Consider the following 13,907-nt stretch of genomic DNA (forward strand, 5'->3'; position numbering starts at 1 on the left):
TTTACTCTTATAAAAACATGAATTTATGAGCACTAGTGGTACTAGAGGTGTCAGGATAAACCTGAAACACACATGATTGTCATTGTCATAGAGTGTCTGCCAATAAGAATAAAGTGTGTCATCAACAAGGCTTTCGAAGCCAGTTTGTGGGCAACTGCAGTGCCTAACCTAGGCCGCTGGTCTCGTCATGGTTTCGCGGTGCATTGATGGCACAAACCGGCTGCGAAAGTCTTGATGACAGCAAACATTTAATTTTTATTTAGAAAGTAAGAAGAAAAAGCTGTAGGAGTGATACAACATTGCACCCTTAGTAACACAGTCTGCAAAAACTGAAATATCTGCTCTATAAAAACCTTTGTCATCTGTTTGAAGAACACACATTTAAATTTGTAATGCTTGTATGAAATAATATACCACACAAATTTTGACCTATTTTCAAATGCCATTGTTTTAATCAAAACTGTGATTATGTAAGATTTTAAATTTGTTCTGAACAAGCTTGACCTGATGAACATTTCCAGCAACCTATCAGGAGCTTCTGAGATCCAAGACAAATCCAATCAGATATAAAAGTTCTTCATCACACATAAAAGAAAGGCTTCTTGGAGTCGCCGGTATTGTTGTGTTAGGAGTGCCTCTATACAGAAGACTGAAATAATGCCTGAAGATCACAAAGTGATCGCTGCAGCATTAAAGCCAGTTTCTCAGCGTTTGTTTCCTCACAGCAGTTGAAGGCAGTGATGGAGAAGTGCACATGATCTTGCTGTGGATTGTAGCACACTGCGTATCCATCTGGAACCAGCGGTCCAAAACACATCACACTGTCTGTGTTGGTGGGCACCTGTGAGAGAGATATGAACAAAAATCAAAGTAACTAAACTTATACGACATGTGGATTTTCTTGCTATTTAGGTCACTAGTTTAACCACAAGGAATAAATTTCTACCTATGAACCACAACTCAAAGTTTACATGATCGAACACACCTTATCAAGTAATCTTTAGTTATTTTGCCTTCAAAATAAAGTACAAGACCGCTTTTGCAGCAATGTTTTATTTTGAGATGAATTGAGAGCTTTTAATTTGAGAAGTTCTAAAAAGACATTCAAAAGAGTTTGTGGATCACCAGACAGACCTCCAAAATAGGCGTCATGAAATGTGAAGTAGAAGATTGGGAAAAAAATGAATACCGGAAGAATTGCAGCTGTGCCTCTTATATGCTTTTAAAGGTGAGACAGAATGATTGAACGGGGTATTTATCCTTGTTCTGTGATGTGACATGTAGACAAAAATGTTTTTGTTTGGGTCTGTAATGCCTTAGAAACTTCCTAAAAACCTCTCTCAGATAGCTCTATTAGGGGGGGGGGGATTTTAAACAAGTGGTTTTGCACCTATTTGGCTCCCCCTACTGGCTTAACTTGCAATCTCATTACTGATTGGCTGACTTTGCTGCCTCTCAAAAAATTTAGTCAATTATTTTAAAGTGGAGGGGCAGTGAGATACCTGTGATGTCATAAGCATCAGTTTTTCAGATTGGGCAGATTGGGTTTTCAGGCTGACATTTCTAAAAGAGGAATTTCTATGAGACTGAGATGTTTAGCATGTCTAGCACTTTTTGTATGTTTGTGAATGTGGGTAGACTACCATTATTCAACAAAGACAAGGTAAAAATGGTTTTTCATTCTCTGTCCCCTTTAATATAGCATATATTTAATAATATAATTATTAGATAATAATGTATTTGCTTTCCTGAACCCAGCGGCTTCAGGTGACACTTTTTAGTCATGTTGAACGTCTTCACGTAGTGACATTTGCGGGGTACATTTGCCAATCAATTACGAAGCCATACCGCTGCAAATCTTTGATCAATTGTGTTTTAGAAGTATGCTGAAACTATAATGACAGCAATCCTATGTGATCGCAGATGCATTGGTAAAGAAATAGAGAAAAAGAGAGAGAAGCACTGTACAAAAGTGGAAACGATCAAGGTTATATGAAGTTAGCTATGATAGCAACACTGCAGTTTTTCAGCCTTAAAATAATGGGTCTCATTCACTAATAATTGCGTACGTTTTTCGTACTTCTTTCTGAAGCGCAGCGCTTGTCCACAGAATATTTTAGAGGAGTTTGTCATCAAAGCAGAACAGCTTGGAAAGAAATCCATGATCATATTTATTACCAATATTGTTTTGTTTTGCATTTTCGATTTGGAAGGTTTTGATGTCGGTGGAGGAAGCCAGATTTGCTGTGTGTCCATCTGAGCAACAGCTGTTGGTAAAAATAATTATATAAAATACGATAACAAAGACTAAAAGGTGCCAAAGAATGCACTGAAATATTCTGTTAAATTGTGATTTGATATGAATTGATGGAATAGTATCGCGCAACTTTCACACGCTTTCAAAACGAAACTACGGAGATTAGACACTTTAGTTTTATCAATGAAAGGCTTAAAATAGCGCTGTTCACCGTATGTTCACGCCAGAAGTAAAAAAAAGACATAAAACGTGTGTTTAATACCTCAGATTAGATAAATGGGCGGAGAGAAGGCGGTCGCGTGTTGCTGTTCGAACACATTCAACCACATATGTGACCCGTCACGGAAACCCGGGACACAAGTCGGCAGCACAAGTTTCGAGAAAATGAGAAACAAAGTTTTTTTTTCAAAATGTGTGATTTTCGTTTTATTGCAGAATCTGTTAGTTGAGATCACGAAGAAGCCTCTCCATGTTTGAGATAGCAGTTTTTGTATATTTAAAAGCGTACATTTTGCGGTTAAAATAGGCTTGTTTTTCCGGAGATTCTAGCGTGCAGTGGGGGGCGTCATTGTCTGTATGTATATTTACATACTGTATAAGCTTTTGTTTTTGCCTCCGCCCCCACAGGGAACAGCGTGACTACTAAATAAGGATAGTTCGCCCAAAACTGAAAATAATGTAATTAATGACTCACCCTTATGTCGTTCTAAACTCGGAAGACCTCCGTTCATCTTCGGAACACAGTTTAAGATGTTTTATCGTTAGATTTAGTCCGAGAGCTTTCTATCCCCTTCATTGAAAATCTATGTATGGTTTCCATGTCCAGAAAGGTAATAAAACATCATCAAAGTAGTCCATGTGACATCAGTGGGTCAGTAAGATTGTGTTGATGCATCGAAACAGTTTGGTCCAAAAATAGCAGAATTACGACTTTATTCAGCATTGTCTTCTCTTCCGGCTCGAGCGTGAAGTCACGTGACTGTAGTGACGCGCTGCCCTGTTCCTCAGACATGTTTGCTAAGTTTTTTTTTTTCAAACTTATAGCGTGCGTCTCCCCAGACTGTAAAGCTCGGGCGCACAAAACAAAAGAAAAATACAAGAAGCTGGGGCGGAACAAATAACAGTCAGCCGCATCGTACGTCAGCCGCGTCACTGACTTTATGCGGCGCCGCACTCGGATGACGTCAAAGTACCGCGAGAGCTCTTCAAGAAATCTTACAGAGTAGTTTAATTTCGACTCGCTCTCGCGGTACTTTGACGTCATCTCCATGTCAGTTCTTGCAGCGCAGCATGAGTCCAAACACACAGAAGTTACACAGATATCGTTGTATTCTTTATATAATTGGCTACATGTTTTGTCTATCAATATTATCCATGAAGTCATTGGCTGATGGAGGAACGAGCGAGCGATTGGTAACATCTCTAAAGGATGTCACGTTTTCAACGGCGCTGTTTGGATGATCTATTATACTACTTCCCTATTTTAAATACAAACTTTGAAGGCGGGTTCATGTGTTTAGCGGAGTGTAAGCTCATATACCCTTACATGTTGCGATTTAAATAGTCTTCAGATTGTATATTATATTGTATTACCAGACATTCATGCGAAATCTGATGTAAACAATCTATATTTCACGGATTATACGCATTTGTGGACAAAAATGGTCATTGGATAATCTGAAACAGACTGGATTCGACTTGTGATCCCCACAAAGGTAAAAAGAGTCATGTTTATTTTTGCGTGTTGTCATTTGGTCATAAAATCCTACATTTGATGCTTGAACATCTCAAAAAGGGTTTTACAGGGGGTATGGCTTAGCTAAATGAGATGTAAATGAGCCCTATTGTCTCCCCCAGCTGAAAAGAAGAGTCCCTTTCGTCTCGATTTTCTCGGTTTGAGTATTTCTGAGTTCCTATATTCAAATGGCCACAACTTCTCCAAATCTTATCAGATTTCCATGTGTTACACATCGTTGGAAAGCTTAGAAACTGCACTTTCAGAATCTGTGAATAACTCAAAATGCCCAGATCCGACTTGTGTCCCTACTTTCCGTGACTGGTCACATATGCGTTCCGCAACTCCAAAGCGATCCGATCGAAAGTGGTTTCGACTACCTCTGGATGTGGTTGAAAGTGGTCGAAAGTGGACGAGCTCAAAACGTTTTGAACACAGTTTACACCTGGCATTAACTTCGTCCACTTGTGATCCGATCGACGAAAACGCATGTTAATGCCAAGTGTAAACAGCCTCTAAGATCATACTGCCCACCGTTACAACTCAACATTTGCATTTGAAGTGGATCAAACCTTTTCAATACCTGTTTTTGTCTAAGGACAAATTTCATCATCTTTTTTTATCCACTTCAAATGTTAGTGTAGATGGTATGCCCATCTGTATATATTTGCTGCGTTCATTTGTACTCACCCATATTCTGTACATATCTGTTTATATTTGCACTTGTCTGTACTTGGTACATATTGGTTTATAGCTGCACTCATTCATACTCTCTACACTCCTGCTTACATTTGTTTATACTTTTGGATTTATATGTGTGTTCTGTTGTACAGGCGTACAATGACAATAAAAGGCATCTTCTCCACTTCTCATCTCCTCCCCACTCCTCTCTACTCCTCCTCTCCACTCCTTGCCTCTACTATTTATCCTTTAGCTGAGGACCTTTTACTGGAATCTTTAAGTGCCAAACTTTAACTTGACTTGGTCATGACAATGAAGATACAACTTTTATAGAGACAAAAGTTAATTAGTGAATCTGTGCGAGGTCTGTTTGTGTTACAGTACCTGTCCTGTTCTGAGCTTCCAGTGAGTGGCCAGTCCGTACGCCGTGTCCATGAAAAGTCTCGGCACACTTAGACCCTCCTCAATGGCTTGCAGTTTAAGACCCAACAGATGGCGATCAATACCCTCTCCCATCAAAGCCTTATTAAAAATAAATTATAGCGTGACCACATGAGAGGACTCTGGTTGGATTTATAAATATTAACTTGGTCTTTGGAGTCTCATGACTAGTTTTCATCATGTTGCGTTGGTCAGCAAGATGTTTGTACAGTTTTTTTTTATTTTTTTTTATATAGGGCACATTCACCTGTTCAGTGAGGATGCTGTAAGCATCAACAGCTTCTCTCAAGAGCTCCACTTTGGTTTCTCTCTGAAACACACACACACATCAGTGTTCTTCATAAATATCAATTAAAATGTCCTTTTTGTCTCAATCATGTTTATTACTCACAGAAACAGTGTCATCATCAAAGGCCTGTATGAAAGTCAGCATCTGATTGGTTGGAGAGCGGATGTAATCTGTGCGTCCTCCTCTGAACATCCTCAGAGAGGCGATGTCACACGCTGCACAAACTTCACTGTGAACTCTAACAAAACAAAAACACACACACCGTTTTCATGTTAAGGTGGCCGTACACGTTGTGTTTTTTGTTGTTGTACGAGCTCGCATGAAATTTTTTTCTCTTGTGAGTGACAGCATCTGAATTATTTTCACATAAACTCACTTTTGACATTTGCGAGAGCTCACGACATTCCGACCGTCAGAATTCGCACCGTGTAGCACAGGATTTTAACTAAATTGTCTAAGGCTGATGTGAGAACAGTGTGTGTATAAAGTCTCACCTGTAGTAAGCCAGCTGTATCGCCACCTGGATGAACGAGTTTGGACTTAGTTTGAGCTGTTTGGAAAAATCTTTTCCAAAACGCTGGAAGTTAAAACATTTGATGTCCAGATCATTGATGAGACTAAGGGAAGAAATGATAAGTTACTGATACTATTATTGAGACGAGTACACATTCAAAGGTAAAGCCACAGGACAAACTATTTTGGAAGGCAAAATCATCATTTTGTGTTGTTCACATTAAGGCATTTAGGAGATAAGAATTAAAAACAAAATAACAAGCTACAGCTGGACTCACATATCCAGGCTTTGTTTTGCCATCTCAATATCCCATTTGATCTCAGGGTTGATGTAGAAGTAGAGTTTTTTTGGCATTGGCAGAGGAACTAAAGGTGCCCGTACCCCATCCGGTTTCTGACTGAAAGAACGATCAGTGACAAACACATGGTGTGACCTGGACAGCCAGTAACGACAGAGATTAAAACTGAATTGTGATCTGTTTGTTTTTGAATACCAGTAGTGAAGAACATGATCCAGCAGTGTGGATATGGGCGGACCCTCGGCTGTCGCATGCTCATAGAGTAGACCCCAAGAGCCGTCTTCACCGATGACAAACTGAGAAAGAGAAAAATGAACAGCGACTCGTGTCAGATTATCAAACAACACACAGCCAGTATGATCATATTTACATACAGTATATCTTACATACATTATCATTGAGAAACTCAACTTAAAAAAAAACAGATGTTATATTAAATCTATTGTGTGCTGCTGTCTTTTATATCAGGCATCCAAAACTTTATTGCCCATTATATTCTGCTTCATTGATTGCATCATACTTACACATTTATTACATTGAGACCTGTTACATTGGCTCTGTACTTGTTCTCTATATACGATAATAAAGTTGATGTATCATTCATCAGAAGCTCTCGTATCAATACCCCATCATCACTTCACATACATCACCTGTAGTGTCTTGTCAAACCAGCGGTTTCCACTGTTGGAATAAGTCCCACCCCCATGTAAGATCTGTGCCGCCATTCGACTAGAATACCTGTCAATCATTCATCATGTGCAAAAACACCATCAATAAAAAAAATCTTCAAAATAAGACAGACAGAAATGTAGACAATTTAAGGTCTTTCCCCACTGCCAGCAATGCTGAAAAGCAGAACGAATAGCTGAAAACGGTTCCTTTATACCAAAGATTAAACGATTGTTCGCCTTTAGCCGTTTCAATTCACACCTGTATGATAGGTGGCGCTATGGACAATGAGCTTCATGTGTGCACAGTGAAGCAGGGGTTGACCCTCAGAGCTTCAGCATAGAGTGCTAAACAAAACTTGCATAGATCCACGGGCGGAAAACTGATCAAACAATGAGAGACATAAAATGTATTTCACTGCTAGCGGTATGAGCAGTAAAGATGAGTTTGTTATCATTTTGGTAAAAGGGGACTGTGATATTGAATTGGATTTACACAACTAATAAAAACAATTATAAACCATTAATATGTCCAAATGTTTTCATATATGTATCATATTTTATCCATACCGTGTCTCAATTCGTTCACTCCTGAGGTCGTGAACCAGTATATCGTATATGTGGGTTTGGGCACTGATAAGGACTCTAGCTCACTTGACATTGGGACACTGTTCAATTAAATATCCTGTGACAGCTGTTACTTATCAACAACCGGCAAAACCAACATCTCTCTAACTTAATTTTTAAACATACATTGTGAAAAACATTGTCATTTTTCTCTTACATATCTGTGCACAAAATTTGAGGAAAATTTTATTTTCTGTATAACAGCAGCAGCTCCGGGAACATGACAGAGTGCTGCAATCTCATTGGTCGACCTGTTTATTCGTAGAGCGAAAAATAATTCAAGACAGTGGACGTGAAAAAACTTCTTATTGTGCTAACTGTGTACAATGTGAAGTCATTCATAGAAATCAATAGTTTTTAGTTCTATCGAGTTATCGCTACAAATATACACGATCAGTGGGGAAAGGACTTTACAGCCAAAGAGCAAACAGATTTTCTTACTTCTCATCAGAAATCCTCATGACCGGTGAGTCCAGACACAATGTGAAGAGAGATTTCTCGATCAGCCTTACAGATTCTTTATTGATTTTATCTGATCAGGACAAAAACACACATAATATGATACTGTATATCACATTAATCGAAAGGTTATTAGTCAGTCGCTGAAATGACTTTTTATTGGTATTAAACACATTTGGGGGGAGGGGGGATGCATGTGGCTGCCACATTAGGTTGTATTCAGGTCAAAGTACTCACAAGGGACAAAAGTTAGTACCATAGACTGTAAAAAACATGGACGTAGCATCCGTGACGTCACCCATAGGTTTGTGAAGAGCTTTTTTAAAGCCAATAGTAGGCAGAGCTTGCTGTCACCATCTTGGCATTGCGTTACCACGGATAACTGAAAATGATTAAAGAAGTGGGACGTGGGTGAAGCTGAGGTGGCTGGTTGCTGAAACCACCTAGCTTGAGGGTAGTGACAGCAGTGGCAGTTCACCCGTCACTCAAGTGGCCACGCCCTTAATTATGCAGAACTTTAAGGCTTACTATAATTTAATCAAATCAGTCGATGCTACATGCCTCTAAATAAATATATAACTAAGGCTGTGCATTTGTTGTGTTTTGTATAATTTGTTACAAAGACAAAACAGAAAAACAGACACAAATCTTTTTTGGTCTAATAATATATTTTTAACTTATAAGAATTAGTCTATTTTCTTAAAAAAAAATCCAGATAATTTACTCACCACCATGTCATCCAAAATGTTGATGACTTTCTTTGTTCAGTCGAGAAGAAATTATGTTTTTTGAGAAAAACATACCAGGATTTTTCTCATTTTAATGGACCCCAACACATAAGAGTTTTAATGCAGTTTAAAATTGCAGTTTCAAAGGACTCTAAATGATCCCAAATGAGGCATAAGGGTCTTATCTAGCGAAACTATTGTCATTTTTGACAAGAAAAATAAAACATATGCACTTTTAAACTACAACTTCTGAAAAAACTGTTAAGTGTTGAGTTAAGTGTTAAGTGTTGAGGTCCATTAAAGTCCATTAAAATGAGAAAATCATGGAATGTTTTCCTCAAAAAACATAATTTTTTCTCGACTGAACAAAGAAAGACATCAACATTTTGGATGACACGGTGGTGGGTAAATTATCTGGATTGTTTTTAAGAAAATGGACTAATCCTTTAAGAAAGTGAAACGACCTCTTACTGAGCATTCTGTTTTTGTCTGTTTTTGTAGTAAAAGTTAAATGTGCATGTCACCTTTGAGCAGACGAGTGTAGGCCTGACCCCAGGTGTGCCGATGCTCGCTGGTCAGAATTCCAATCGGCTCTTTATCCGTTTTCCATGACTGAGAGCGAATCCGCAGTAGTTGCGAGTGAATCTGACTCTCTGTCAATGGCGTACCATCACTGTTGTAGACATCCAGCTGGAAGAACTACACACATATACATATATACTCATTAATAACAGCATTTCTGTCTTTAGTTACTGAATAATTTTCTTCCTTAGCACAAACAAAGGTCTCGTTCCTTAATGTCCTTAAATAGGACTCAACATATTAATGCTTCCAACAGCACATTCATTCATCCATCCATCATAAAACCACTCCAATGAGTTCATAATGAAGGCTATTAAGATATTAAAATGATCATCACATCACAGTATGGCCAATTTCAAACCTTTGATATTTATTGACATTAGTCTGCCTTACCTGGTAGTTCCTAACCACTGTAATGTGAGTCGGGCCGCGACGTGGACGACCGTAATGAACCACATGATCATGTTTGGGTCCTGGAATTCGACAGGATGAGAAGAGCTGAGGATACAACTCCATACATAATGGCTGTCCGCGCATGTACTCCACTGCTAACTGACCACTGGACAACAGCACACAGAGAGATGAGATGTGAAGACAAAGCGAAGAGCAATCATATTGACTTACACACAGTAGCAGTGTGATATATTTAGAAATAACTGGACAATTTTAGGCTTCAGTGTCACTCACTGCTGGACAGAAAGATGAATTACAAATTCTATTTAAACAATAATCTGTGCATTAATGTAGGATACAGAAATAAAGTCATGAGACAAACCTGTCTGCCTTAGCTTTGAAGTCCAACAGTCCTGTTATGAGCTTTGAAGCAAATCTGCACAAAAACACCCATAAAAATTTAGATAAGCAGTTCAATAATCATCTTTTCTGAACCATAAATAATGACTCTATTAAAACTTTTAAAAAAAAACTTAATAATGAGTACTGATTGATGGATTTGAAACCACCAGAGCATATTAACTATAGCATGATAAAGGCTGAAGACATTCAGTTGTGTAATATATCTGTTATATAATCCACAGTGTTTTTCCACTTGTATAGCTTGGCCCAAAGTTATCATCGGGTCTGTTTTTGTTTCCTGGTCTGGTTTCATCAGACACACATGCGGTGACATGATTACACGTCTGAGTGGAACTTAACTTCCGTTCTCTGTTTGTTTGACTAGTTGCTAAACTGAACTCTGGAACAAATACCTCATGGAAAATAACAAATGTTTTGATTTCCTGAAGACGGCGATCATGGATTACCAATTTTTTACGGGAGGTTTGGCAGTCGATCTGTAGTTAACATTGTATACATTATATAGTACACATTTTACACAGTAACTTTAGGTCAGTGTAGTTTTTGATACGCTTTAGCTATGATTTGAACTTTGTTGTCATTGATTCTTTGCGGAGTTTACGGAAGTTACGTTTGTTCCATAAAAGCCGTTTGTTGATGTTGTTACTGCTGAGCACGTCTATAGTGGCTAAACTGACCTCTGGAAAATATTTCTTGTGGAAAAGAAAATTTTTTGGGTTTCTTAAAGACGAGGAGAGACGGTGAGCATTGATCACTGCAGTGTGAGCAGAAGTTTGGCAATCAGGCAACCTGACCTGATCTGTAGTTAATACATTTTACACTGTAACATTAACTCAGTGTAATGGTTGATATGCATTAGCTATAATTTAAACCAAGGGTCTCCATCCTTTTTGAGAGCAAGGGCTACCACAATGGATAAAACAATCTGGGCTGGGTTTCCCGATAACGACTAGACTTAGCACTTAAGAGTGCTTTCTATGAGCTACTTAACGAACATTGGTTGTTCATTTACGTGCGTTTCCCAAAGATGCACGTTAAACGATCGCTCGCAGCTGGGTTTTAAGTGCTACTAACGAGTCGCTATCTGTTTGTCAAGTGCTGAAATGTCATCTATAGAATGACTCGAATTTGTAGCAGAAGCTTGTTTAGGCTAATGATCTTCAGCCGATGTGCACTAATATTTTTATAATATTTTTCATTATTGTTCAATGACTTTTTAAATCTTTAAATAATTTATGCATAATGAAATATTCTTTTCCGTATTTAGTTAGGAGTCGTCCCACTGCAAAATGCCTTCTGCATTTTATATAGTTTAGATTATTATTATTATTATTTGTTTTGATTATCTATGTTTATGTAAATATTATTATGGATTATTGCACTGTACCGTAAATATTTATTTGACTTCTTTAATCAGATGCCATTTCCCATCAAATTTTTTTTACTGTATATGAATTATAGCAGCAACCATTTATCAATTTGCTAGTACCAACTTTTACCAAAATTGTACCAAATACGTTTTCCTTCTTTATTAATTTATGTTTAGTCATTTAAATTAGATTTCTCATTTGAATTTTAAATATATTATATTAAAGTAATTTAAACAAATAAACAAAGAAGAACCCAATAAATAAATAAACGTTTAAAACATTACATTATCGTCATTGCAGGAGTGGAATTTGCTGGTTGTCCTGCAGGTGACCTTGTAACACTGTTGTGTTACGATGCACTTATGAATTAACAATTACTCCAGAGCACTCGTAGATCTACGATGATTTTCAAGTGCTACTTAAGTTACGAAGCTTTTGGGAAACGGCCCGCAATAGGCTTTATGCCCAGCTGCACTACTTCCTGAACTTCAGCCAGCTCCTTGTTTCCTGTCTGCCATTATTGGACAAACTGATTAATCCAGGTGTGCCTGATTAATGTTGTTTTGACTACTGAGGTCAGCCACACCTGGATTAATCAGTTTGTTCAATAATGGCAGACAGTAAACAAGGAGCTTACTGAAGTTCAGGAAGGAGTGCAGCTGGGCATAAAGCCTATTCTAAGATGTTTCGTACGATCGTTTTTACGATCTCCTTAGCCTTACGATGCATTTGGGAAACCCGGCCCTGGAGGGTAAATAAATCCAGTACACGTTCAATGTAAATAAACTTGCTAATATATCCTAATGCATGTGTTTTTGAACTTTGTAAATTTAATACATGGTCAAAGGGCAATCTATTTTAATGAAAAATGTTGAACTAATTGAGCAAGTGAAAAAAAACTGATGAGCAATTTATAGGAGCAACTACCAATAGGAGTGAAGTCGGTGTCACCCATCTTTATTCATCTACTGCAGTTGACATTAATCTTTTGTTGTGAGTTATGTCCCCATTTTATACGTTAAGTCAACAATCTCGTACAGAGATAATACTGAAAAAATAATGCATGGAAAAACGACAGACCTTAGTATACCCTCCTGAGATATATGACCACAAAGAGTTGATTCTTGTGTAATATACCTCATTCTGTGCTAGTGTAATTAAACATTTTAAGTGATATTAAAGTGATTTAAAGTTAACACGAACTGACATTAAACAACATCCAACAGCAGTGACCATAACCAAAACAAGAAACATCACCTAACAACCACATAGAAAGAGACTGATGATCTAAACAAGACTTGGGAGTTCATTACACGCCACATTTATATCATTAACTCTGTCTGTGTTTGTGTGTATTTGAGCTGTCACATACACTAGTTGACCTCTCCAGTCTGTAAAATCTCGTTTTGGCAGTGAGATGGCTGGGTTTGAGTGCACTGCTAAGGGCTGCCTGCACTCCAGATATGCCCACTGCACCCACCAGTCTGAAATCTAAAAAAAACACACAGTATACAACACACACGCACTTAGGTAAAATATGGTAAGTCAGTGTAAATCATGTGTAACAATTAAGTTGTTGAGACTCTCACCCAGTTGTGTGAGTGTTTAGCTCGTTTGATCAGCTCTTTCTGCAGTTTTTCACCTAGACCTCCGGGACGGCCGAACTTTTGTACGATCCCGCGGGTGTGTTCGAGCTCATCGGGCGGTAAAAGCGGCTCCAGAGCCCGCAGGTAACGCTTCAACGTCCGCTCGAGAGGAGGAACCGGCTGAGGCGGAACCGAGTGGGCCCGTCTGATCCCGACCTGACGAACAGCGCACGACACTTCAAACTTTCACTCAAAACTTACAGCTTGTGAAAGATACGACTGAGTTCAAATTAAATATAAGTTAGACAGAGATGTAACGTTATGTTATAATTAATCAAAGCTTTTCATTTGATCAACATTACTAATTACGCCTTTAATATGGGCAGAGTGTGTTTATAAAAACACTGTACTCACCCGTAGTGTAAATACTGAATAGCTGACAGGAAGTTTCTTTAAAATCATCACTGTGTGTTTGAAGCTCACACTGAAGCTGTAAAGTTGTGCAAGTGTGCACTTTACTAACACTCTGAGTCTTCATCAATCTCACACAAATCAAATACTGACTTTACTGCTGCACAAGCACGAGCTGGTTCCGTTGTTAGAATCGTCAAAATTCGGATGAAGTTCGTGAGCTGCAGCACGCAGATCGCGGGTGTGGACACTAGACACGTGCGCACTGTTTAGTGTTCATCATGTACGGCCGTATTCTCTAGTGTATGTGCGCACGATTTAGTGTTTACCATATAAGACCGTATTCTCTAGTGTATGTGGGCACTATTTACTGTTGTTTATCATAAGACCTTTTTCTCCAGTTTATGTGTGCACTATTTAGTGTTTATCATATAAGACCGTATTT

The 13,907-nt window shown here is 38.3% G+C and overlaps 1 protein-coding gene across 1 annotated transcript; it reads right to left on the reverse strand.

The window, feature by feature from the left end:
• Positions 1-430: 430 nt before the first annotated feature.
• On the reverse strand, positions 431-13,758 carry cratb (carnitine O-acetyltransferase b). Its single transcript, XM_065253758.2, has 15 exons — positions 13,466-13,758; positions 13,055-13,267; positions 12,838-12,956; positions 10,055-10,108; positions 9,673-9,838; positions 9,222-9,396; positions 7,952-8,042; positions 6,866-6,953; positions 6,411-6,511; positions 6,195-6,314; positions 5,898-6,020; positions 5,506-5,641; positions 5,362-5,424; positions 5,058-5,195; positions 431-841 (listed from the first exon to the last, which is right to left on the reverse strand). Exons 1-15 carry the CDS (start codon positions 13,511-13,513, stop codon positions 638-640), a joined length of 1,839 nt encoding a protein of 612 aa, XP_065109830.2. The 5' UTR covers positions 13,514-13,758; the 3' UTR covers positions 431-637.
• Positions 13,759-13,907: the final 149 nt, after the last annotated feature.

This window comes from Paramisgurnus dabryanus, chromosome 19 (assembly GCF_030506205.2).
Source record: "Paramisgurnus dabryanus chromosome 19, PD_genome_1.1, whole genome shotgun sequence".
Classification (NCBI taxonomy): domain Eukaryota; kingdom Metazoa; phylum Chordata; class Actinopteri; order Cypriniformes; family Cobitidae; genus Paramisgurnus; species Paramisgurnus dabryanus.

What these genes read in the sequence shown, in the direction of transcription:
- cratb (XM_065253758.2), bottom strand. Translation starts at nt 13,513, where the DNA reads ATGATTTTAAAGAAACTTCCTGTCAGCTATTCAGTATTTACACTACGG. An exon ending in GACTGGAGAGGTCAACTAGT is followed by an intron (nt 10,109 to 12,837) that starts GTATGTGACAGC and finishes GTTTTTGTGCAG; the next exon opens with ATTTGCTTCAAAGCTCATAA. An exon ending in ATGAGGATTTCTGATGAGAA is followed by an intron (nt 6,954 to 7,951) that starts GTAAGAAAATCT and finishes AATGATTGACAG; the next exon opens with GTATTCTAGTCGAATGGCGG.